At 40.1% G+C, this 26,690-nt stretch overlaps 1 protein-coding gene across 9 annotated transcripts in view; it reads left to right on the plus strand.

The window, feature by feature from the left end:
• otofa (otoferlin a) overlaps window positions 1-26,690 on the plus strand; it is a 224,433-nt gene that overhangs the window by 57,138 nt on the left and 140,605 nt on the right. For all 9 annotated transcript variants that reach the window (XM_078399342.1, XM_078399345.1, XM_078399340.1 and 6 more), the window contains exon 3: window positions 9,127-9,215. In XM_078399342.1, the coding sequence (XP_078255468.1) occupies window positions 9,127-9,215 (89 nt within the window). The remainder of the gene's footprint in view (window positions 1-9,126; window positions 9,216-26,690) is intronic.

Here is a 26,690-nt window from a genome sequence, read left to right on the forward strand (position 1 = left end):
GTTCTCTTACAGAGCAGGAAATTGCAGAATAGCGCAAGAAGGATACCGGGTGATTAAGTATAAACAAAAACTGGAAGTATTGTGACCAATGTTATTTTGTTCTTTTGAAGTAAAAGGGTAACTTATTGGGCCAAATCTTGCTGGCTGCGGATAGTAGTTCTAAGGAGACTGCAAGCTATTTGCTGCTTACACCTCAGGCACATGTGAGGAAATACAGAGGTCAAAGACTTCCTGAAGATCAGATATCTTCAACTCGTGATGTTTACTCCTTTGCTGGATTCTCAATTTTATCGTTCTTAGAGCTCTTTGTCATGCTCTAGCCTGTCAGTGATGCCTTGTTTACAAAATGTACTTTATTCATAAAACATGTAGGAAGTACAAACAGCATGTGTCTTTTTCTACCATCACTGGACCATTAAATTTCCATCAATGCCAATCGTGTTATCTTAAAACAAGGCACACATTAGGTATTTCGGAGACTTTTACCTAGAACCCACTGCCTCAGTGTCCAGTGGGTTTAGACTAGAATGGCAGGGGTCAGGATCCAATGCAGTAGTGAGGCACGTGGGAGGCTGGAAGTCGATACTGAAATCAATGACAGCAAGTTCATTAGACAGGACAGGCTAGAGCATAACAAAGAGCAAGGATAAGTGGTTGCATGAGGCCTGACAGGTTGGACGGATAAACCCTAGGCATGTGCGACTGGGATGTTATAGCCATCATGGAAACCTGGCAAAGGGAGAGACAGGATTAGCAGCTTAATTTTTAAAGATGCAGGTGTCCCAGGTGAGGATGAGGTAGGGATAAAAGAGCAGGGGTGTTGCATTATTGATTAAGGAGAACATCATAGCAGTCGTCCGAGATGACACACGGAAGGATCATCAAGTAAGGCTATATGGGAGTAGGTGAGAAATAAAAAGTGGATGATTCCTATATATTTTATAATCCCACCTTAAACATAGAAAATAAGTACAGGAGGAGGCCATTTGGCCCTTTAAGCCAGCACAGCCATTCATTGTGATCGTGGCTGATCATCTACAATCAGTAACCTGTGCCTGCCTTCTCCCCATATCTCTTGATTCCACTAGCCCCTAGAGTTCTATCTAACTCTCTTTTAAATTCATCCAGTGAATTGGCCTCCACTGCCTTCTGTGGCATAAATTCACAACTCTCTGGGTGAAAAAGTTTCTTCTCACCTCAGTTTTAAATGGCCTCCCCTTTATTCTTAGACTGTGTTCCCTGGTTCTGGACTCCCCCAACATTCGGAACATTTTTCCTGCATCTAGCTTGTCTAGTGCTTTTATGATTTTATACATCTCTATAAGATCCCCTCTCACCCTTATAGAGATGTATAAAATGCAGTGAATACAAGCCTAGTCTTTCCAATCTTTCCTAATATGACAGTCCCTCCATCCCAGGGATTAACCTCCTGAACCTACTGCCTCAATTGCAAGGACGTCCTTCCTCAAATTAGGAGACCAAAACTACACACAATATTCCAGACATGGTCTCACCAAGGCCCTATACAACTGCAGAAGGACATCTTTGCTCCTGTACTCTCGTCAAATCCTCTCGTTATGAAGGCCAACATGCCATTAGCTTTCTGCACTACTTGCTGTACCTGCATGCTTCCTTTCAGTAAACCTTGTTGGGGTTGTGCTGTTGGCCCCCAAAAAGTTAATGGAAACTAGAAGGAGATTGCAGACCGCTACAAGACTAACAGGTTTGCTATAGTAGGGAATTTTAACTTTCCCAATATAGACTTGTATTACCGATGGGGTGGGGTGAATTTTTCAAGTGCTTTCTGAAAAGTTTCCTCGAGTTTAGTTTAGAGATACAGCAATGGAAACTTCGGCCACCGAGTCCGCGCCGACCAGCGATCCCCGCACATTAACACTATCCTACACACACTAGGAGCAATTTACACATACACCAAGCCAATTAACCAAGCCAAAACCTGTACGTCTTTTGAGTGTTGGAGGAATCCGAAGATCTCGGAGAAAACCCACGCAGGTCACGGGGAGACAAACGTACAAACTCTGTGCAGACAGCCCCCTTAGTGAGGATCGAACCAGTGCATCCGGAGCTACAAGCGCTGTAAGGCAGCAACTCTACCGCTGCACCACCGCAATTTGTAGAGGGATCTATGTAGGAGAGGGCAAAGCTTGACCGACTCTTGGGTAGTTAGTTTAGGCCAATGACTGGTGTAAGTGGGTGAGCACTTTGCGAACAGCAACCGTAGTTCTATTACTCTTAAAAAAGTTATCGATAGGTATAAGGATGGTCCTCAAATTAAAGTTCTAAATTGGGGCAAAGCTATCTTTGTTAGTATTAGACAGGAGTTTGCAAAAGATGATTGATGTAGGTTGTTCGTGAACAAAGGGACATCTGGAAAGAAGGATGCTTTTAAACATGTGATAATGAGAATTCAAGGTCTGCATGTTAGAGTGAAGGGCAATTCAGTTGGGAGTAAGGAACCCTGGATGATGAGAGAAATTGAGGCACTGGTCAGGAAAAAGGAGGCATGCATTTGAAAGTCAAACTAGAGCTGAAACATTATAGTGAATGGTAGGGCCCAGGATGTGTTGTACAGCAGAGGGATCCAGAAGTATAAGTGCATAATACTTTAAAAGTGGCATAGCAAACAGGTAAGGTGGTGAATAATGTTTTTTGGCACACTGCCTTCATCAGTCAGGGAATGGAGTGTAGGGGTTGGAATGTTATGTTATAGTTGTACAAGATGTTGTTGTTGCACTTGGAATACGGTGTTTATTTATGGTCACCCTGCTGTAGGAAAGATGGAAAGGGTGCAGAGAACATTTATGAGGATATTGCCAGGAATCAAAGCTTGTAGGGAGAGATTGGACATGTTGAGACTTTATTCCTTGGAGTGCAGGAGATTGACAGGAGATCTATAGAGGTACAATGTTATTCACACAGAGCTTGATGGGTTTCTGGAACACATTTCTAAAGGGAGTAGTTGAGACAGCTACAATAACAATTAAAATAAATTTGGACTGGTACATGAATAGGAAAGATTTAGAGGCCTAGGAGCCAGGCAGAGGCCAATTGGACTAGATTGGATCAGCCATCCTGGACAGCATTGACAAGTTGGGCCGAATGGCTTGTTTCCATGCTGTACGACTGTATGGGAAATCTCCAGAATTGCTCCTTCCCTACAAAGACTTAAAGGTGATTAAGCTGAGCCACCTTCCATTCCTTGGCAAGTACTCCTTGGTCCTGGAATATACCAGTCAGCAGCATTCACTTGGAGACATCTTCTTAGGTTGCCTAGTTTTGAGAAGACAAAAATAGAGTGCTTGTTTCACCAAGTCAATGAACCTCCAACTGCAGTTGATGTTTGAGAACAGCTTGTTCAGAGTCCTGTATTATGCTGCTGCTTGGATAAACTGCAAAAAGGATTGTTACATCCTTTTTTCAGACCTTTCTGTCAAAAGCACAGTCCTATATGTACTTCACATCAAACATTCGGCTTTTCACTGGGCCGACTGGTGCAGAACCTCATTAATGTAGTCGGATCATCAATGAACCCTGTTGTAAATGTACGTGCTTGACTGATTTTGCATTACTCTAATGCTTCTAATTACTTTTTGTTTTGTTCTCGATTAAATTATTTTGGAATATTTTTAATTAAATCTTTGGAGAATTGTAAAAAATCTGCAATGATCAGAGACACAAAATCTTTTTTTTAAGTCTTTCACTGCCCTCAGAGAATAACATCTAATGCATGATCACAGATTGGAGACTGCATCACCTCAACAAATATCTCGGCTTCTTCAGTCTCTTCCAGGAAAATGTGTAGGTGATGATGGAGCATAGCCAGCGGGTGTGTGCAGCAGGTCTCGGCTGGGACAATCTGGCCTTCTTTCTTCTTGTGCAAAGAAACAACATGAAGCATTATTGGTTTCACCATGAGATACAAGGAGCATGCACATGTAATGATTGTAGTAATAATGCATACATGATAGGAAGCATTTTTAATGGGCAATCTGCACTTTGTGTTGCAATAAAATGGAACTGCAATCCATCCTTTAAATTAGAGAGGGATGTTTAAAACTGCAACACCAAATCACTTCAGGGAAATTAGCGCAAACAAGCTCTCTTCACTGGTTCAGTCAATTGACTCATTATTTGACAATTGCAATTCTTCAGTTAACAAAATGGTGAACAGTCTGAATCATTGTCCTGAGAGCAGTTATCATTCCTGTACAGCTGTTGATTAGCTGGATGAAATCTGGAGAGACAATGGAAATTACTGAAGATCACATTAAACAGATGAGCAAAAGCGCAACTTTACATATAGTGAGAAAATAATGGGAATGGTGCACACTTCAGTGCCCTTGTATAGCACCATCGAAAAGGTAGCTACAGCACTTGATGTGACCCATTTATACATTTATGTCTATCTTGAGTTAAAATTGATAGTCAATGAAAAGCTAAGTGATTTCTAATTGTTTCAACCTATGTATTGAAAATTGTCAGTGACATTCGGTTTAGTAACAGAAACAGAGAAGAGTAATGAGTGGTTATTCAGAATCAAAAAAATGTGGCAAAGGGTAATTGGATTTTTAAAAATTTATATGAATGGTTCAAACAATGTACAGGACATAATGTTATGGACAGTAGTTTTTAGTTGTCACAAAAAGCAAAAATGTAATGAACAATAGGAGGGATGGTAAGAGGAGAACAGAACTGATGGATGAAATGAATTGTTGCACAATAGATGGCATTTAATGCAGAGATGCATGCAGAGACCTAATTTTGGGTAAATAATTTAGTGACAGTATAAATAATACAAGTTTAAGGGAACATAGGAAGTGGGAGAACCTAAAGGGTGCAATATCTCTTTGACAATGATAACAAAACTTAGAGGCATAGAACCAAACATCATGGAAACCAGCCTTTGAGCATAATCTGGTCATGCCTACAAGTTGTCATTCTCAACTAGTCCCATTGGCCCATATCACTCCAAACTCTTCCCATCCATATATCTGTCCAAATGTCTTTTGAAAGTCATACTTGAGAAAACTTGAGAATGCAGTCAGGAAGGCATCTTTGGCCCTTGGCTTTATAAATAGGGGAATAAAGTACGAAAATAATTGGCTTGACTAAACTTTTATAAAACACACTTTGAACTGCTGATGAAATATTAGAATAAAGAACAGTTCAGCACAGGAATAAAGCCTTCTTCCCTCAGCGTCTGTGTTGAATTAAACCAATTCCTTTTGCTTACATTTCCATTCCCTGCATGATATGTGCTTATCTAAAAGCCTCTTAAACACGACTATCATATCTGATTTCACCAGTACACTGGGAGTGTATTCCTCGCACACTCAGTGTACCCTGTCCTGTATATCTCCTTTAAACTTTCCCTCTTTCACCTTAAACCTAATAGTTGGCATTTCCACCCTGGGGGAAAGATTTTGACTGTCTCCCTAGCTATGCCTCTCAAGATTTTACAAATATATATCGGGTCTCCAGTTGAATCTAATTTTGAGCACTAACTTCAGGAAAAATGGTATCACCATAAAACGCATGCAGATATTTATTAGTTTAGTTTACTGTCACGTGTACAGAGGTATAGTGAAAAGCATTTTATTGTGTGCTATCCAGTCAGCGGAAAGACTATACATGATCACAATCAGGCCGTCCACAATGTAGAGATACAGGATAAACGGAATAACGTTTAGTGCAAGATAAAGTCCAATTAAAGATTGTCCGAGGATTTCCAATGAGGTAGATGGTAATCAGGACCACTCTCCAGTTGGTGATAAGATGCTTCTGTTGCCTGATAACAGCTGGGAAGAAACTGTCGCTGAATCTGGAGGTATCTGTTTTCACACTTCTATACCTCTTCTGATGGAGAGGGGAAAAGAGGGAGTGTCCAGAGTGAGACTCATCCATGATTATGCTGGTGGCCTTGTTGAGAGTGTGAAGTATAGATGTAGTCAATGGAAGGGAGGTTGGTTTGTTGCGGTGTTGGATAGAGCTGTTCCCAAACCATGCTGTGATGCATCCTGATAAAATGCTTTCTACAGTGCATCTGGAAGTTGGTGAGAGTTGTTGGGGACATGCTGAACCTCCTAAGCCTTCTAAGGAAGTAGAGGTTTGGTGTGTTTCTTGGCCATTTCTTTGATATAGCTGGTCCAGGACAAGTTGCTAGTGATATTTACTTTGCTTCCTGAAGTCGATCACAATCTCTTTTGTCTTGCTGACATTGAGAGAAAGTTTGGCTTGACATCAGGTTAAGAGGTTCTTAATCTCCTTCCTGTGCTCCGTCTCATCATTATTTGATATCCGACCCACTACGGTAGTGTCATCTGCGAATTTGTAAATTGAGTTGGATTTGTATTTGACTGCACAGTGTATTAAGATTATTAGGGTGTATTAGGAGTAAAGAATGGGGCTGACAATGCATCCTTGCGGAGCACCAGTGTTGAGGATTATCGTAGAGGGTGATGATGACTGTGTCAAGAGTCTCATACAGTTTATAAAACGGAAAAAAAGAAAATGCTGGAAATGCTCAACAGTGTAGGTAACAATGTGGGCAGAGAAAAAGTGTTGCCATTTCAGGTGGATTAAACGTCAACAGAACTAGGAACAGTGGAAATCGAACACTGGCCAATTCAGATCCACATTAGAAAACTGCTTGTCTGAAATTGTTGATTTCAATGTGGTATCCTAAGGGCTGTAACATACCAAGTCAGAAGATTAAATATTTATTAAGCTCAAGTTGGGCTTCATTAGAATATTGCAAGAAGCCAAAGACAGGGATGAAAGAGTGGGATTTGGATAGAAAATTGAAATGACAGGCCAAGATCAGCCAATGCAGAGATCACCCTCAGTCTGGAAATGCAGGAGGCCCAGGATAGAAAGGTCAGTATGGGAATGCAAGATACATCAGGCCTTTTGTACTGGCAACCTAGATATCATTTGCCTCTCACAGCTCTTCCTTGATCTCCATAGATGTTATTGAAAATGGGGGGAATAGTTGTTTGGTTTTGCTAATAACTAGAGTGATGTGCTCAGCGATTCACTGCAAGCCTAGTTTATAATATGACAAATAGACAAGAAGGTGCCGGTGCACATACCCTTCCTGATGTTGGTATCCATAGTTGATTGTGGTCATTTCAGTTGCTTAAGACATAATTTAATGAATAAACCTTATTCTTTAAACTTTCAAAATCTTTTTGTAATACTAAAATTTCAGAAAAAGTGATAATCTATTTTTTTTTACTTTTTTGAGGTGGCAGTATGCCATTCTGGCATGTATCATCTTAAAAAAACATTGTTGAAAAGTAGAATTATCACACGTGTGCAACTGAGCTACCACAGCAGGAATTATGATTGTTATTAGCATATGCCAGAATAATATTGAGGGTACTGCATTTAGTTTCAGCGTATCTGAGCTGGGGAGAAACATTAACTGGTTTGCCACAACAATCCCTACTCCATAATGCTGACAGGGGAAAGGTAGGTGTGAGGATATCAGCACAAGGCCAAACTGTAAATAATGATCCCACTGTTTAACAATCTGCCGGGAACCCTGCAAATGAAAACCAGCAGCTTGAATTAGATTCCAGAGAGTTGCCAGTGTCAGTGGAACTACAAAAATGGAAATGGGAATCCCTGAATATATATATGGTTCTAATTTGCAATTAAAAATGGTCGATTTGTACAGAATCAGCAGTACTGAGAAATGTCCAGCACTGAGGGAGGCCATTCAGCCAATATTACCTCTGCCAGGTTTTTTCTACTGTGTTAATTCCATCATGGTTTCCCTATAGCCCTGCACAATTTCCTGTTCATATTGTATATTAAATCCTCCATTGGAACAATGATGGGCTTTGCTTCCAATCATTAGCATTTTACTTCAGGACATTTATCTTTGCAGCACCTCCTATTCTTAATGGCAACTATAAATCAACAACCTCTCATCACTGACATAAATGTCTATTGTTCACGACAAATCTAATCGTACACCTTGAATTAGGAAAGGCAATTACATTCTTTAAGGGAGCACTATTTATTAGTTCTATTGGCAGCAATGTACATTTTGTTTTTTAAATTGTCCACAAAATGTTCCAGAAAAGTGTTTCAGAATTTGAGTAATTTAGAAATTTGGTGATTATTTGCATTGTACAAATCAGATTACTCATTTGGAAGTAAGATTAATACCTGCCACACCTACGTAATCCATCGTTCACTTGCACAGCTTGTGCTATCTGGAAAGATGAGAGTGGCAGTCACGTGGTAATACCCCACCTGCAAGCCCCCCTCCAAATTCACGCACCATCTTGACTTGGAAATGTCTCACTGCTCTTTTATCATCACTGGTTCAAAATTCTGGAATGCCACCTAACAGTTCAATGTTGCAGATGCTGGAATTCTGAAATAAATGCAAAAAGTCTAGAAACACTCAGGAGGTAGAGTAATATCTGTGGAAAGAGAAATGCGTAAAAATATTAGGTCACAGACTCACTCTCGGTATTCTGGAAGTACCTTAACCAAGCAAATTGCAGCTGTTCACTGTGCCTTCTCCTGAGTAATCTGGGATGGATATGTAATGCTGATCTCGCCAGTGGTGCCCACATCACTAGTGTTGGGGGAAAAAAGTGGACTGAATCTATGCCAAATCATAGAAAATCTCAAACCCTAGTAATAGAATCATGCTTGTACTACCCTATTGGCTATGTGATGTGGTTGCAGCCACAATAACCATTGCATGCACCATCTCATTAAATTTCTACTTTGTTATCATAACTATTTACTAGTACAATCCAAGTATAACTGTGAATGCTTTTGCCAAGGTCAAGGCCAGGCAATAATCTCATGAGAGGTTGTTGGACAATTGGAATGAAAATTAAAATGTAGCAAAGGTTATAAAATTGGATAAAATTTGTATTCTGTTCCAATTTTCATTTTTATTTCAACTGGATCATTATAGTATTCAGATGTTGAGGCATATCAACCATTTATAAATGTACCATTGCCTTGTCTTCTATAATCAATACACCGGATTGTTCATAATTTTCATTTCACGTGCAGTTAATGGAAATATTCTGACAAGTCTTACTGATTTTGATCCCTTTGTTTAATTGGCAGACTTTCCGGTGGCCTGTCGTCAGCAACATTGATGGGGCTGAAATGCTGGAGATCCAAGTTTTCAACTATAGCAAGGTCTTCACAAATAGGTGTGACAGTAGAATCTTGAACTAATGTGCCAAGTTTGACTTCGCTGAGTCACTTCTGCCTTTGTTCAGTAGAAACTGTCAGGAATGTGGTTAGCATGGTCATGTCTCTTAGTGATACAAGATATTTTTAAACTGCACCATGTTTGTTCTTGTGTTTATTCTTGTTAAGAATAGAATGATAATTCAAGATTTCCAGACCTGTTGTTGGTTCAGGAAACATTTTGTATAATGATGCGTTTTACCTTGAATGTAATTGTATTTCAAATTATAATTGGATTTGATCTCTACTATTGACAGTGGGTGGCAGAGTCAATTGGAAAATCCCTATGTCCATGGCTTCATATGTCACCTGCATTGTTGGTATTTTTACCTGTCAACTGAAACAGTATTGCATCCCTATTCAAAGGGCATAAAGAAACTACATTTTACCCCAGGGAACAAATTATAAACTTTCAGACTCCTGAAGCAGATGCCAGATTCACACGTCTAATGTTAGCTTGCTTGCTTCCTAATTTCAGGTTCATGATATCCCATTTGTTCATTTTAATGTAGAAAAATATTTAACCATAAATAAGGCGGATGTTTGAATTTGAGTGTGTGCTCATGGGTATATAAAATGTGCGCTGAGAGTGGTGAAGATTTTTTTTAACTTCTTTAGTTCATGGCAAGATAACCCTTTAAATTAGCTATGGCTAACTTTCCATGTTTCTGTGTGTGATTGCAACTTCAGTCTTTTCCATACAGCTTCTGCTTGCCATTACTTCACAGGGAGTGGGATTTGACGCAAACCAACAAAGAGATTTTCCAAACATATTTTCAGTTCAATTAGTCTTTTATTGAAGTAGTGGTACAAACAGGTTCGTATCTCCCCAAGCTTTCAGCTATTGTCACAGGTCTATACTGTAGGTCTGGTAAGAACTGTATCCTCTCCCTCCCTGTGTCTAACTCCTCCCATCTCTGCATCTCCAGATATAGCTCCTCCCAGATCTGGCTCGTCCCAGTACGTTATGCCCATATATGTATTCATCTCATGACAGCCCCCAAGTGTCCAAAATAATACAGCAAGATATCTAGACAAAATAATATAATATGCTAAAACAGCTAGCACAAACACAAATAGCTCCTACACTGTGTTTAGCCTTTCCAAATTCCAACTGCAATAGCAAGGGCGGTCCATTGTTCCAAGCAAGACTGTAATGTGGAAGAGCTTCAAGTATGTGAATGTTGAATCTCTCTTGGGTTGCTGTTACACACAATCCATAACAATAACAAAGAAAGGTACAGAGGAGTTACCAGTGTCCAGTTGACGTGAAAAATCTTTGTCCGTTGGAACTCTTTCCCAGGCCGGGTTGCATCTGCCAATGTGGAGGAACAGTCATGCTAAGGCTGTGATTACGACATCCTGTTTTCTCCAGATATGCTTGAGGATATCTTGATATAACCCATACTTGCAGTTGTATCTTTATGCTGACAGATGTTGTAGCTTCTCTTAAAATTTAAAGCAAATGTTTACATTTTCTTTAAAGAAGCATTACAGGACCTGAAATTTCTTGATCCTTAAGTCTTTATCTGAAATAGGTTATGAACAATATAAATCCACATTCTCCTCCTCCTCCTCATTTAATATTGGTCTATTAGTTTATTATGGTCACGTGCACTGCAATACAGTGAAAAGCTTTGTTTGTGTGTCATCCAGTCAAATCATAGTAACCATGTTGTACAAATGGGTTAGATGTGGGTGATGTAATATTATGTGAAATAGTCTGTTCCATTATTTTAATAAGCATTTTTGTCCACTTAAACAAAATGGGCTAGAAATTCTCTGACACATCTCTAAAACAGCGATGCTGATGAAAGTCAGTTTAACCCAGAGTAATTTGACACATGCATCTGGGTAACTTAGGATAAAAAAAGGACATTTGTCACCTCATTTTTTTAGAGCTGGTCGTTCCTTCTCCACCTCTGTTCCACATGAAACATTGAGAACTGTTGCCAACAGTAGAGCAACATGCCAAATCTGTTTGCAGGAGATATTCAACATTACTGTTTTGAAAAATAACAGTTCATATTTACTTACATAACAAAAAGATTTTAATTTCCATTAAAAGTATGGCAAGGAGAGGGCCAACATTCCAGCTGCATAATGCGTTATTTTAATTCCTTTAAACCTCCTTTAAAAAGGAGTTAAAAATGAATAGTTTGGCAGTGACTATTGATGAATATCTTGCAGCCTTGCAGAGACATTATTCATCTGCAGAAAGGTTCAGATACAAAACATTGTCCATTTTAAGCAGCTTCCTTAGGAGGATAGCATCCCAACCTGTTTGTGAGGACAATTCCACTGAATTTAATGTTTGATAAAGGAGTTGATAGTTTGTACAATTTGTGAGTTGTTAATGAACTCATTTATACGATACGATAACATTTTATTCATCCCTGGAGGGAAATTGCTCTGCCAACAGTCACAACACAGAAGGTACACAAAAACCTGAAATTAAAAGTGCAAAAAAAAAAGAAAAGGGCAAGCAGCTGTTGGCTGGCTGCGGTGTGCACAGCGCCTTCACCGGAACAAACGAACAAACAAACAAACACAGACTTATCCCCTGGGCAGAGGATTCTAAACTAGTGCCCCATTGTTCTTCATGGTGGTCTCCCCAGGCTGGGTCCCCATTGTCTTCGCCACCCTCTCCCCGTCCCTCACGTTGCACCTCCGCCGAGGTCTCCACTGCCGCCACCGAGGTTCCCGCTGCCACTGCCGAGGTTCCGACCACCACCATCATTGCCGAGGCTTCCATTGCCGTCAAGGCTCAAGCTGTCGCCGAGTCTACCGCTGCAGCCACCGAGGCCCCATCACTGCCGAGGCTTCCATCGCCGTCGAGGCTCCCATTGCCGTCAAGGCTCAAGCTGTCGCCGAGTCTACCGCTGGTGCCGCCGAGGCTCCCATCGCCACCACCGCTGAAGCTCCATTGACCCAGGCAGGCCTTGCCGCCCGGCTTCTCCACAGTCCCCTGGGAGACCTGTGGGGTGAGTTGGGCCTGCTGGGATGCATTTCGGTCGTCGCTCCGGTCGTAAGCGCCGCAGTTCCCACAATACAGAAGACTTTAGTTGCTATTTGTTATGAAAATCAAGCTCTAATCTTTGTTCACAGCCATCGATTAATTATTCTTTTGGCATCTGATGTAATTTGTGACATACTGAACTGACTGATGCAGTGTTTGGGAACGACTGATAAACGATACTTGGAAATTAGTACTTCTTCTTTAAACAATGCCGTTTTACTCTTGGCAGGCAATACTGAACATCTGTCATGGTTTCTGTCTGATGCACTGACTCTATTGTCTGCTCTCTGGCTATCTTATTCTTTTCTAATTACGGCAGCACATCTATGGCCTGGTTTAATTTCTGACTGGGAAATTAAAGGTTCTTGCTATTAATATTTCACAGGCACTGTTCCTCTTCATGAACAACTGAAACAGGATGGACACACTATCAAATGGACACAGATTTAATTATTGAATCTGATAGGATACTGAACCCAACGTGTCAACAATCTTTAGGTTTCAAACACCATGGGATTAATTACTTCTGTCGCAAGTCCCTAACTCATCCAAGGTGCAGCTTCTGAGAACATTTGCAATAAGTCATCGATGTCTCTATTTCAATCCACCTTCACCTGTTTTTGGTCAGATCTTATGCCACTGATTGGCTGTTGAACATGTTTACATCCAACTTCCCAGCATCTATTTGTAGAATTGCTGCAGGAGTTACATCAACATTCTCTATAATGTTGCAAAGCAGCAAGTTAGCAAATTGGAACTGAGAAGTATTAATAACAGTTTGTTATCTGCAACTAGGATGAAAGGTATTTTCCAAATCAATTGGTAACATTTTCTTTCACTGAAGATACTTTCATGGCATATTTGCATGTAATTTTGCTCACTTGCTCAATGTAAGGCATATATCTTGTATATTTCCATTGTCCATTCTTAAAGTGGCTAATGACTCCCCTACTTCAGGATCTGAACCTTAAGAGTAACCACATGATAACCAATAGATATACGCTCTTCAAACTTTGCTTACATCCATCAAATATATCTTGTTGAGCCATTGTCCAATTTCATCTCTCATTCTTCCTTGGAAGGGGGTGCAATTATGTCACCCCAGTGGGGCTACCAGTGGATATAATTGAGGCAGGTACGATAATAACATTTAAATGCCACTTGGACAAGTACATAGATAGGAAAGGTTTAGAGGGATATGGACCAAATGCAAGCAAATGCGACTAGCTTAGATTGGGCATCTTGGTCGGCATGGATGAGTTGGGCCAATGGGTCTGTTTCTGTGCTGCATTCATCTGGCCCATTCTTCTATTCCTCCCCTGATTAGCATGTGACACCAGGAGTAATTCAGAAATTAAAGTTGTCTTCTAAAGTTTACCAGATTTATTTACTTTTCAATGAAAATGTAGATATTATGATTGAAGATACTCTTCTCCATCAAAATAATGAAAGCAATTTTGCTTCAATATGAGAGTACTTGGGGACATCACAGAGTTGGGGAAAAAACAATTTCAATGACATGGCACTTTCCAAAGGAAAGGTGGATGAAACCACCTCAAGCATTTTGCTCTTTTTTGGAATTGCACAAACAGAGACGAGAGGGCAGATGCTGAAATTCGGAGCAAAAAAACAAGCTCTTGGAGGAATCCGGCATGAGAGGCAGCATTTTTCATTGAGAAAGCTCCCAGCTTTCCATTTTCCTCCACAGATATTGAGATCCTGCAGTAACTTGTTTTTGGCTTAAGGAAACAGCAATTTAATTCTATTTACTATTGATATACACAGAAGATGTGGCATTAAGTCAAATTTTCATGATCTAAGTATGTTTAAATGCTTGAGAAGGTGGGGCAATGCATTTCTGTGAAAGGGTAGAACAGAAAACAACCATTAAAATGGAGACACACCCACCTAATTGACTATTCAGCACAAAGACTGGATAAGCTGAAGGCCACAATAAAATCCTACATATGCAATATTTATGCAGGAATGATCATGTTTTTTTGATTTCCCATCTATTCTTTCAATTGAACTGGGAAGTTTACTAAATCACTTAGAATGGGTGGAGTTGTTCATACAATGTTTGTGTCCTGTTCTTTGATCCCTTCATTGCATTAACTGAAGATGAAACCCAAACACACAGGATTGCCCCTTCCATTAACTGTCATGTTCCCCAATGTTGTTACCATGGCAGTTGGACCTGGAACTTTATTGAAAGCTAAATAAAAACATCACAAATCTTGAACATTAATATTAAATAAACATGCAAACACATGGGTTATTGAATTATAAGTTGAGGAGACTTTACACAAAAAGATTTCTGAAAAATGAACTGGGATTTGACAATTTTATTTTTGAATGCTATTTTGCAAAAGCTTTTGTTGGTGGTGTAGAGTACTTTGAAAAGGGAACACACCAATCATATATTAAAGTGGAATATCTGTCGACATGGCATGGGCGGCAGTCACAATCTTTGTGGAATTTAAAAATATAATCGAATTATTTCACAGAAATCTTTTAACTAGCCAGAATACAGAGTATTTAATTGTCGTATGTATCAACAACAAAACAATGAAATTCTTACTTGCAGCAGCATATCAGGCCTGAAAATACAATACACACAGATAATATATAATTTAAAAAATCACTAAATTATTCATCACAATACTCGTTCAAAAAAATCTTTAGTCCTAATGCAACCAAAGATAGTCCACAGAAGCTCATAGTTGAGGTGAGTGGTGCACAGCGTTCATAAGATAACATCTGGTTGGTGAGAAGAAGCTGTACACATATTCCAGTTCAAAAGCTAAGAGAGGAAATGTTTTCTCACAAAACAGCCTCTGTTTATCAAAAATGCTGTGAAATCAGTCCAAATCCCTCCTGTTGCATTGACCCTCAAGACTGTGGTACATTCTTTGATCCGTTGCCTTTTGAGAAAGTCCATAGAGGCACCAGAGAACAAACTGAAGAACGATGTTTGAGAGCCTAAGTGATCTTTCATATCCACCATCTTTACCTTTTACATGCCCACGTTTTTGAGTACTACTCCATTTGCGAGTAAGTTAACAGAGGAAGAGATTTAATCACTATCTCAACTGTTACTTATTTGCATCTTCTCTCATTACTAGAAGTATTTCTAATGTACTGAACCAAAAAAATAATTTACTTGATCTTAAGCACAAAATTCCTTATTTTAAAAGTGAACAGTTATTTAGTCGAAAAAGGTTAATGACACAGTTAAATAATGCATATTTAAATAATGCATATTTAAAAGATAAAATAGTGTTAAATATCCACAATTTGAGGGTAATAAATTGTATTGAAACAAAAAATAAAATTTCATCAGTTCAATGATTGTACTTCATATTGCATTGCACTGCACACCATCTTACTGGTGTACAACAATAATTGAACATTGATGAACAATCATCGATCTCCTTTGATAATGACTGAGAAGTTCAGTGACTGAATTTCTGCAGGCACTGTTAATTACTTATTTCCCCAATTTCATCATTTTTGTAAATACCATTTATTTGAGTATTCAGTTCCCTGACTACCAGCCAACTTCTACATTTCCAAAAATGGCAATTTTTGATGTCCATGAGCAAACAACGTGACCCAACGCTACCTCAAGGGCAATGTGGGATGGAGCAAGATGAGGATATGTATCCCTTGTGTTTGCTGCACTAGTCAATAAGATTATAGCTGATCTTTTGCCTCACCACCATTTTCTTGTGTTAATCTCAAATCCCCTGATAATATCCAAAAACCTGTCAAAATGTTGAGTACACTCAAAGATTGAGCCTCTGCACCTATTTAAAGATACATTATTCTTTGGACGAAGAAAGTTATTGTTTATTTAAACTGAACATTCAATCATTTGTTTTGAGACTGTAAACTATGGTTCAAAACTCCCCAGCAAGTGGAAACATCAGTGCTGCAGTTCCCCTGTCAAGCCCTTTAAGAATTTGTACATTTCACAAATATTATCTCTCATTCTTAAAGTTAAATTAAATTGGCAAATATACCATTTCAGAAATCAATTTGGTGAACAATTTCTGCACTCCATTGCAATTGTATCTTTCCTCGGGTAGGAAGACCAGACCTGTACATTATCTCCTTGGAGTAACACACCTCTTGCACAACTATTCTTTTGCAATAAAGGCCAACATACCATTAGCCGTCTTAATTGCTTGCTGATCCAACATTTTAACTTTAAGTGACTGTGTAGAAGGACACTCAATTCCTTCTGAAACCAATACCTTAAGAACTTCCATCATTGAACCAATGCTAGCATCTTTGATAGTTTAGTGGCTGTAGAGGTGCAGAACATCTGTGTTGCGGCAGTTTGTTTATTTTATCAATCTTATCCCAATTTGACACAATGCCAAACATATTGTTACATTGTAGAATCAAGGAACTGCAGGACAGAAAATGCTGAAGTAACTGAGCAGGTCAGATAACATCTCTGGAGTAGGTGATGTTACTTCAGACTGATTGCAAAAAGGGGGGGGGGGAAGAAATAAAGCTGGGAGAGAAGAGAGGCAGGACAAAGCATGGGAGGTCATAGGTGAACTGGGGTGAGGGGTATTTTTGATAGGCAGTGGGTTGGGGGGAAAAAAGACCAGAGATTAAAGCAGAAGGTGTGAGGCAAAAGGATTGAAGACTTGAAATTGTGAAGCCAGAAGAAGGAACATGGTGGGAGGGAGAGAGGAGAAATAGGTGCAAGTCTAGGTGGGGCAGTGGGGGCTAAGGGAGAAAGGGGAGAGGTGGGTTGTTAGAGATTACCTACAATTGAGCATTCGATATTCATACCGTTGGGTTGTAAGCTACCCTGGCGGAATATGAGGTGCTGTTCCTCCAGTTTACGTGTGGCCTCACTCTGGTGATAGAGGATGCCCAGGGCAGAGAGGTTAGTATGGGAATGGGAAGGGGAATTATAATGGTTAGCAACCGGGAGATCCATTAGACTTTGTTGGACAGAGCACAAGGACACACCACAGTCAGTCTGTGGAAGGGTCCCAACCGAATGTCACCCATCTATGTTTTCCAGAGATGCTGCCTGACCCATTGAGTTACTCCAGCACTTTGTGTCCTATATTGTTACGTTGCTTTGGACCGTTATTACTGTCAGTGGGCAACCAATACTTGCCTTCTCCTGGTTGATCAGAGTAACATCATCATCCGAACAATAAATAAAACTAGGAAGCTTTAAGTCAAGCCGTCTCCTCTTCTCATGTACATGTATGAAAATGCAATTTCCTGCGAGTGTCTGGAGATCTATCCCAATGGGAAATATTGTCCATCTCCTTTGCCTTTGGCACTATGACCAATTGTGCAACCAATATTTCTGGTCTTGCCAGCAAGATTTAGACAAGATAGACACAAAATGCTGGAGTAACGCAGTTGGTCAGGCAGCATCTCTGGAGAGAAGGAATGGGTAGCGTTTCGGGTTGAGAACCTTCTTCAGACTGATCAGGGTTTAGACAAGAGTTCAGCTCAAAATGACAGCCTTCATTAATGGAGTAATTCATTTTGGGGGTGCTCAGTAAGATAGAATTGCAGCAGCACAGACATTTTGGAGGGTTATAAGACTAAAAGTAAAATAAAAGCAAGATAAATCCTGAACAGGGAGGAATCGAAAGCAAGAATGAGAATAATTAAGATTGTGTTGTGCAAAATACAATAGAAACAATTCTCTGCACGGTGCCTCTGATGTCAGTTCACAGCATTAATACCTTATCTTTAAAAGCACAATATTACAAATGCACAAAATCCAAGATGGAAACGGTCAAAAAGTCAGGCAGTACCTGCAGTGAGTGAAACAGGTTTAATGTTCTGAAAAGAGGTCACCAGCCTGAAACATTAAATATTTTCTTTTTCTTCAGATGATGCCTGACCTCGTGAATCTTTCCATCATTTATGATTTATTTGACTTCGTATATGCTACTTAAGTTCAGTAAAAAACATATCCCTGGAATGTATTTTCACTATTGTGAAAGCTTCAAATTGCTGACATCTATTGACCATTCAAATCTTTTCCAAACGCAAGTAAATGGTGTACATGCCCCTAGATGCTGTTAGGTGCTATCAATGAGACAAAGCTTTTTACAAACCTCCTCTCCCAATTATTTTAAAGAGTCAAGCAACAACTGAAAAAAATACATGTAGAAGCTAGGACTTGAGTTATCTGCTTGTCACAATAGGACAAGTACAAAAAATACAGAGATAAATATTTGAAGATCGGCTCTATGCTAAAAAATTGAGACAATTAGTCTACATTTTATAAATATTCTATTAAACATTGGAATGGAAGTGACAAGGAATTTAACTTATTATATTGAGTGCATAGTTGGAGTAAAGCAATTTGAATGTTGTGGTAGTTGTCATTGAAATGAAAACACTCTCTACACACCGATGAGCCAAAACATTATGACTACTGACAAGTGAAGTGAATAATATTGATTATCTTGTTACAATGGCACCAGTCAAGGGGTGGGATATATTAGGCAGCAAGTGAACAGTCAGTTCTTGAAGTTGATGTGTTGGATGCAGGAGACATGGGCAGGAGTAAAGACCTGAGCGACTTTGACAAGGGCCAAATTGTTATGGCCAGACAACTGGGTCAGAGCATCTCTAAAACGGCAAGGCTTGTGGGGTGCTCCCAGTCAGCGGTGGTGAGTACCTATCGACAGTGGTCCGAGGAGGGACAAACCACAAACCGGCAACAGGGTGTTGGGCGTCCAAGGATCATCGATGCGCAAGGGCAATGAAGGCTATCCCTTGACGTAAGTCACAGAAAATTTTAATGGTGTTCATGGGACGAATGTGTCACAATCCACAGTGCACCGCACCCTGCTGCGTATGGGGCTACACACGGAGGACCAACAGCACATTAGGCAGGTGGTCATAACGTTTTGGCTCATCAGGTCAGAATGTTTTGGCTCATTGGTGTATATTTCACAGCTTGTGATCTCCCATTTAAAATCACACATGCAGCTATTCAAATGTTAGGAAGGTGTACAAGCGGACCAATTTCAGAGCAGTTAAAGGCAGCAGTTTTCAGTAAGCCATGCAAACACTCAAAGACGTCCTGTGTTGCTGGCACCTGTAAATCCCACCTTGGTGACCCAAAACTCAATGTCACCAACATCTAAAGTGAGACTAATAATACACTAATAGTTACATCTATTAATTACATCTAGATTAGTACAGGAGTCAGAGGTTATGGGGAGAAGGCATGAGAATGGGATTTGGAGGGAGAGATACAGTGCATTCAGAAAGTATTCAGACACCTTCACTTTTTCAACATTTTGTTACATTACAGCCTTATTTTAAAATTGATTCTTTTTTTTTTATCACCAATCTATACACAATGCCCCATAATAAAAAAGTGAAAACAGGTGTTTAGAAATTTTTGCAAAGTAAAAAGAAATAACTGAAATATCACATTTACATAAGTATTCAGACCCTTTACTCAGTACTTTGTTGAGGCACCTTTGGCAGCGATTACAGCCTCAAGTCATCTTGGGTATGACGCTACAAGCTTGGCACAGCTTGGGTAATTTCACCCATTCTTCTCTGCAGATCCTCTCATGCTTTGTCAGGTTAGATGGGGAGCATCGATGCACAGCTATTTTCAGGTCCCTCCAGAGATGTTCGATCGGGTTCAAGACCAGACTCTGGGTGGGCCACTCAAGCACATTCGTAGACTTGTCACGAAGCCACTCCTGCGTTGTCTTAGCCATGTGCTTAGGGTCGTTGCCCTGTTGGAAGGTGAACCTCCACCCCAGTCTGAGGTCCAGAACTCTCTGGAGCAGGTTTTCATCAAGGATCTCTCTGTATTTTGCTCCGTTCATCTTTCCCTCGATCCTGACTAGTCTCCCAGTTCCTGCCGCTGAAAAACATCCCCACAGCATGATGCTGCCACCACAATGCTTCACCGTAGGTATGGTATTGGCCAGGTGATGAGTGGTGCCTGGTTTCCTCCAGAATGCTTGGCATTCAGGCCAAAGAGTTCAATCTTGGTTTCATCAGACCAGAGAATCTTGTTTGTCATGGTCTGAGAGTCCTTTCGGTGCCTTTTGGCAAACTCCAAGCAGGTTGTCATGTGCCTTTTACCGAGGAGTGGCTTCCATCTGGCCACTCTACCATAAAGGCCTGATTGGTGGAGTGTTGCAGATATAGTTGTCCTTTTGGAAGGTTCTCCCATCTTCACATAGGAACTCTGGAGCTCTGTCAGAGTGACCATCGGGTTCTTGGTCACCTCCCTGACCAAGGCCCTTCTCCCCCGATTGCTCAGTTTGGCCGGGCGGCCAGCACTATGAAGAATCCTGGTGGTTCCAAAGTTCTTCCATTTAAGAATGATGGAGGCCACTGTGCTCTTCGGGACAGCAATGCTACAGAAATTGTTTTATACCCTCCCCCAGATCTGTGTCTCGACACAATCCTGCCTCGGAGGTCTACGGACAATTCCTTCGTCTTCATGGCTTGGTTTTTGCTTTGACATGCTCTGTCAACTGTGGGACCTTATATGGACAGTGTGTGCCTTTCCAAATTACATCCAATCAATTTAATTTGCCAACTCTGTGCCTGTTCACAAAGCAACCACCTCCTCACTAATCTTTGCTGAAACATATTTTGTAGAACATAGAATGGTACAGCACTAGAATAGGCCCTTCGGCCCACAATGTCTATGTTGAACATGATGCCACAACCTTCTCTTATCTACCTGCGCATAATCCATATCCCTCCATTCCCTGCATATCCAAATACCTATCCAAAAGCCTCTTAAATTCCGTTAAATATCGTATCTGCCTTAACAGCAAATACCCTGGCAGTGTTTTCCATGCACTCATCACCCTCTGTGGTTAAAAGCAAAAGTTGCCTCGCACATCTGATTTAAACTTTGCGCCTCTTAACGCTATGCCCCCTATTATTTGATTTTTCCATCTCGGGGGAAAAAGACTCGGGGGGGGGAAGATTCTGACGGTCTACCCTATCTATGCCTCTCGTAATTTTATATACTTCTATCAGGTCTTCTCACAGCCTCTGCTGTTCCAGAGAATACAATCCATGTGTGTCCACCCTCTTGCTATAGCTAATACCACCTCATCCAGGCAACATTCTGGTAAACCTCTGCTCCACCCTTTCCAAAGCCTCCACATCCTTCCTGTAATGGGGTAAGGAGAACTGCAAACAATAACCAAAATGTGGAGTAACCAAGGTCCTATAAAGGTGCATCACGACATCCCGACTCTTAAACTCAATGCCCTGACCGATGAAGGCAAGTGTGTCATATGCCTTCTTTACCACTTTATCTACCTGTGTTGCTACTTTCAGGGAGCTATGGTCTTGCACCCCAAGATCCCTCCGTACATCAATGTTGTTAAGGGTCATGCCATTAATTGTATATTTTCCCCTTACATTTGAACTCACAAAGTGCAACCTCTTGCACTTGCTCAGATTAAACTTCATCTGCCATTTCTCATCCCATTTCTGTAACTGATCTATGTCGAGCTGTATACCTTGACAGCCCTCCTCACAGTCCTCGCCCCAGCAATCTTGGTGTCATCTGCAAACTCACTAACCACCCCATTTATGTCTAAGTCATTTATAAGACCTCCAGCCTGAATATTGTCCTTCCACCAAAACCATCTCTGCTTTCTGTCAGTAAGCCAGTTTCAAATCCATACAACGAAGTCACTGTTAATCTGGTGCATCGAAATCTTCTGGGCCAGCCTACCATGGGGGGCTTTATCAAATCTCTTACTAAACTCCATGTCCACTGCCCTACCCTCATTGATCACCTTCATCACATTCATCACCTGCTCAAAAAACTTGAACACGTTAGTAAGACACGACCTAAGTATGCAAAGCCATGCTGACTATCCCTAATTAACCCATTCTCCTCCAAATACGAGTAAATGCTATCCTAAGGTATCGTCTCCTATAGCTTCCCCACCACTGACGTAAGGATGACCAGCCTATAATTTCCCCACACTCCCACCAACTCACCTCAGGTTACCTATACACAGCGGGCAATTTAAAGTGGCCATTTAATCTTACAACTTTCTCTTCTTTGGGATGAAGGGAGGAAACAGAAACACCCAGAGAAAACCCAGGCGGTCACAAGGAGAATATGCAAACTGTACACAAACAGTGGGGGAGGTCAGGATTGAACCCAGGTCGCTCAACTGTTCTACTAGCTGTGCCACTGTGCTGTTCTAAAATGCCCTTCAAGCCAGAATCATACTTAAGGTTTATTAGGAAACTCATTTAGCCCTCTCCTCTATCAGCTGAGCATTCAATGGTGCTAAGACACTAGCATTAAGAAATCAATTCCTTGTATCCTATTAGTAATTTAAAATAGTCACAAATGACAAACAGCAAATAACGAGAGAGTTTAATGTTTCCAGAAACTAGTTTACTGTGGACAGTGGCAGAATTAATAGTCCTTATTCAAAACAAATTAGAAGATTGTTTAAATTAGTCTTCATTACATTTTACTCATCAAAACATGCCTTCCCTTGTATAGAATCCAGGCACGTGTGCCTTGTAATATCAAGTGTAACGTGAGATCTCAGAAACCGTTGTGAGATCATTAGAGAACCCAGAAAGGGTAAACTTTGCTGAAAGCTGAGAGCTTGTGAATTATAAAACACCTGAGAAGTAAATTGGTGTAGCAACACGTGCTGAATATTTAATGCCGGCCTTTCTGTATCTGCTTATTGGCAAAAATATGATACTCTGATGTTTGAATAATTTATATACCTCTATGCTGTCAGCTGCCAGGGCAGCATCAAGAGGCTGTTTCCTCAATATGGAGAATTTGGAGGAAACAAATGGGCTTTATCTCGGGAGAAAGAAATGGACATTGGAGACTGATTTGAGAACATTTTAAGTTGAATGTTATGTCTTTTGTAATTCTCTATTTTTAATGGGCGAGGGATATTCAGTAATTGAGTTTTTTGAGTTCAGTTTATTGTCATGTGTACAGAAGTACAGTGAAAAGCGTTTGTTGCATGTAAACCAGTCATTCATTAAGTACATTCAAGACTGACCAATAGAATTTTGGATTGCTTGATAATCAGAAGTTATGGGGATAAAAGTGGATTTGAGGAGCAAGATCAGCCACAATCATATTGATTCATGCAGCCCACCATATCCATGCCAAACATCAAGCATCTTATTTTTCACCACTTGATCCATTGCCGTTTAGCCCTTGGACACACAAAATTAAATGGCAGAGCAGGGATGGGGGTAGGAGAAGCAGGCTGGTGGTGCAAATGGCCCATTCCTGCCCCTAATATGCCGTTATGTTCTTACCAAGAGTCTCAAATGCATATGTTTATTTTTCCTAAACTTCCTATTCTGAAAATGCAATTTCACTTCAACGCATTACATGGAAACATAGAAACATAGAAAATAGGTGCAGGAATAGGCCATTCGGCCCTTCGAGCCAACACCCCATTCCTGCTTTCTCCCCATATCCCTTCATTCCATTAGCCCTAAGAGCTATATCTAACTCTCTCTTGAATACATCGAGTGAATTGGCCTGTATTGCCTTCTGTGGAAAAGAATTCCACAGATTCACAACTCTCATAGAGTAGACATTTGGGCAAATTTAATTGTGCTCATTTACACTGGTACATTTTCTGTTACCAATTCTTCAAGTAGGAATGTTGAGACAAACCAAAGGCAGATCCTGCCAGATGTAACAATTTTGACCTAATTAGGATTTTCACTGAGATTCCTCTCTAATTGAGCCACTCGCTGAGAGTACATCAAATTTGTGAATTTCTGCGGCTGCTTATCTACATACCTGAGGACACCGAACAAACTTTTGCCTGTTTTTTTTACATTTGTGGAAAAAACTGATGAGACTGTCTCTGCAAATGGAAAGAGAAGGATTTTACAATATTACAACCTACAGAAGAAATTAATCTAATTGCCCTCACACACTCTAGCTGTTTCACGAATGTGAAATGATCCACTGTTGGAGAAGGAATGTAATTAGTATTTTGGATGTCAGACAAAGATATCTGAAATTCATGGCACTAGGCAGAGAATGATCTGTACTTTAAAGTTAATTTTACATTGCTTAGCCAATTGTCAAGGGTAATTAACAAATTTTCAGTAAGTCCAATGAGCAGTGGAACAAATCATCTGTAAATCTGAAGGACACTGTTCAGCCAATTTTCTTCACGGCAGCTGAAAAAGAGCTTGTAAAAGTGATTACATTTCTTAGCTCCCAGTCCATAGCCCTTTCGTTTACAGCAATTCCAATTCTTCATTGGATACATTGTAAACATGATGAAGGTTTCTGGCTCCACCATCATTGCAAGCACTTGCTTCAGATCAGCACCTCTCTTGGATTTTACTTCCTTTTTATCTTCTACGTATAACTGCAAATAGGTTATTAATCTTTCTGCTAAGTGAAGTAGGTCCTTCCTTTCCATTATGTTGTCTTCGTCGATTAGATAAATCAGTTCCCACTGTTCCTTTGCAACTCAGTATCTTGCAATTTTTTATTATGTATTAATACCTTCTCATTGCCTTATTCCCCTTCAAGCATGCAGCCAATAATTTGTATATTCTGCCAATTAGCTCATCATAAATCATGAAGCCTATAACATTGTTACATACAGCAGCAACAATTAGTGGTCCCTGTATAACTTGAAGTCTGCAATCATAAAAACTCCTGATGACCAACATTTGGTGCATCTTGCCCCTGAGCCAAATTTAGATCCATTTTATCCCTTTCTTGCCATTCTTCCTGTAGGCTTTTACTTTTCTGGTCATAGGATGTTGCCAAACACTTCACTAAATCCTTTCTGCCCAGAATTACTGCACCATCTGGACCAGGTGTCAAAGACCACCTTTGGTGCTGGTCCCAAGGTATAGTTAGACCTCAATGGCCCAGCAATGCCCTGACAGCCTTTGGCCGGAGGCAGCGCTGGGGTTTCGCCTGAATTTACATTAAAACAGGTTGGCATAATACAAGTTATTTAAAAACTATCACAATTGCTGTAAAAGATTTTTTTAAATACATTGTTTTATTGAAAAAGGAATATAAATTAGTTAAGCATTTTCAAATTTCTCTACTTGTTACACTTGTGTATGGCTTAATTGTTTTCATGTATAGTATTATCTAATTTAATTAGATAGCGTGCAAGCAAATTTTTTTACTGTGTCTCGGTACACATCATAAGGTCATAAGGTCATAAGGAATAGAAGTAGAATTAGGCCATTCGGCCCATTAAGTCTACTCCGCCATTCAATCATGGCTGATTATATCTCCCATCTAACCCCATTCTCCTGCCTTCTCCCCATAACCTCTGACACATGTACTAATCAAGAATCTATCTCTCGCTTAAAAATATCCACTGATATGTGAAAATAATAAAGCAGGATCACCAATACACCAATACTAATACGAAATACATTTAAAAACTATCATTCTTAAGAAGTTGCTCATTCCAATTCAATAATTTGTTGCCAGAAAACTCCATGGCTAATTTACTAATTGAAATCATTTTCTTCTTCGCCCCATGCCAATTGTTATTTTTTCACATGGTCATGGTAGTTCTCTCCCCATTTAGTGAAGATGGTAATTCCTCCTCTGATCCGAAATGAAAATATGGCCAACAATTGCTGGAAATATATAAGAAAGTAAGTTTTGAAAATATTTGAAAGGACAGACCAGCATCAGGGAAAAATTTGGAGCTAAAGAAAAATGCAGAGAAGTGGGGTTGCATGTGTCAGGGAAGTGGGACATAGGGTTGAGGAGATGCAGAGAGAACACAAAACAAAGTCTATGATAGATCGGAGGACAGGAGAGGCTAAATGCTGAGGCAGCCTATAGAGCAGAGTGAAAGAGGGTATTGAAGGCATTGGTAAATACCAAAAGATAGCTCTGGAGAAATACGAGAAGATAGCTCTGGAGAAAGATAGCTCTGGAGAATGAGGTGCATAATTTTCTGAAATTACTGGAAGAAAGAAAACTACTTCTACTGGAAGAAAGAAAATTTCAGAAAACTTGTAAATGTTGAAATTGTGGGATAACAAGGCTCGAACTGCTGATTACCTGAATTGTACAAGTGCTGAGTCTGAAATGCTGTAATGTGTCAAATCAGGAGCAGTGTAGGATATCTCAAAGAAAATAAGTGAGAGAGGTATGAAGAATCAGAGACAAAAGGAAATGCAATTGGCAAATGGAAGCTGGGATTCACACTTATGTGCTGAACAGCAATTCAATGCATTTCTGCAATGCAGTCAACTAATAGGGTTTTCATTTCCCCTAATATAGGGTGGATATCACAGATAAGCTCAGCTTAGAGAGGGCTTAAGGGGAAAAGAAAGGATATTAAATGGCATAGAGATGGAACTCCTGAATTAATTCAAAAGAGTCAGAGAA

This window comes from Rhinoraja longicauda, chromosome 5 (genome assembly GCF_053455715.1).
Source record: "Rhinoraja longicauda isolate Sanriku21f chromosome 5, sRhiLon1.1, whole genome shotgun sequence".
NCBI classification, from domain to species: Eukaryota; Metazoa; Chordata; class Chondrichthyes; order Rajiformes; family Arhynchobatidae; genus Rhinoraja; species Rhinoraja longicauda.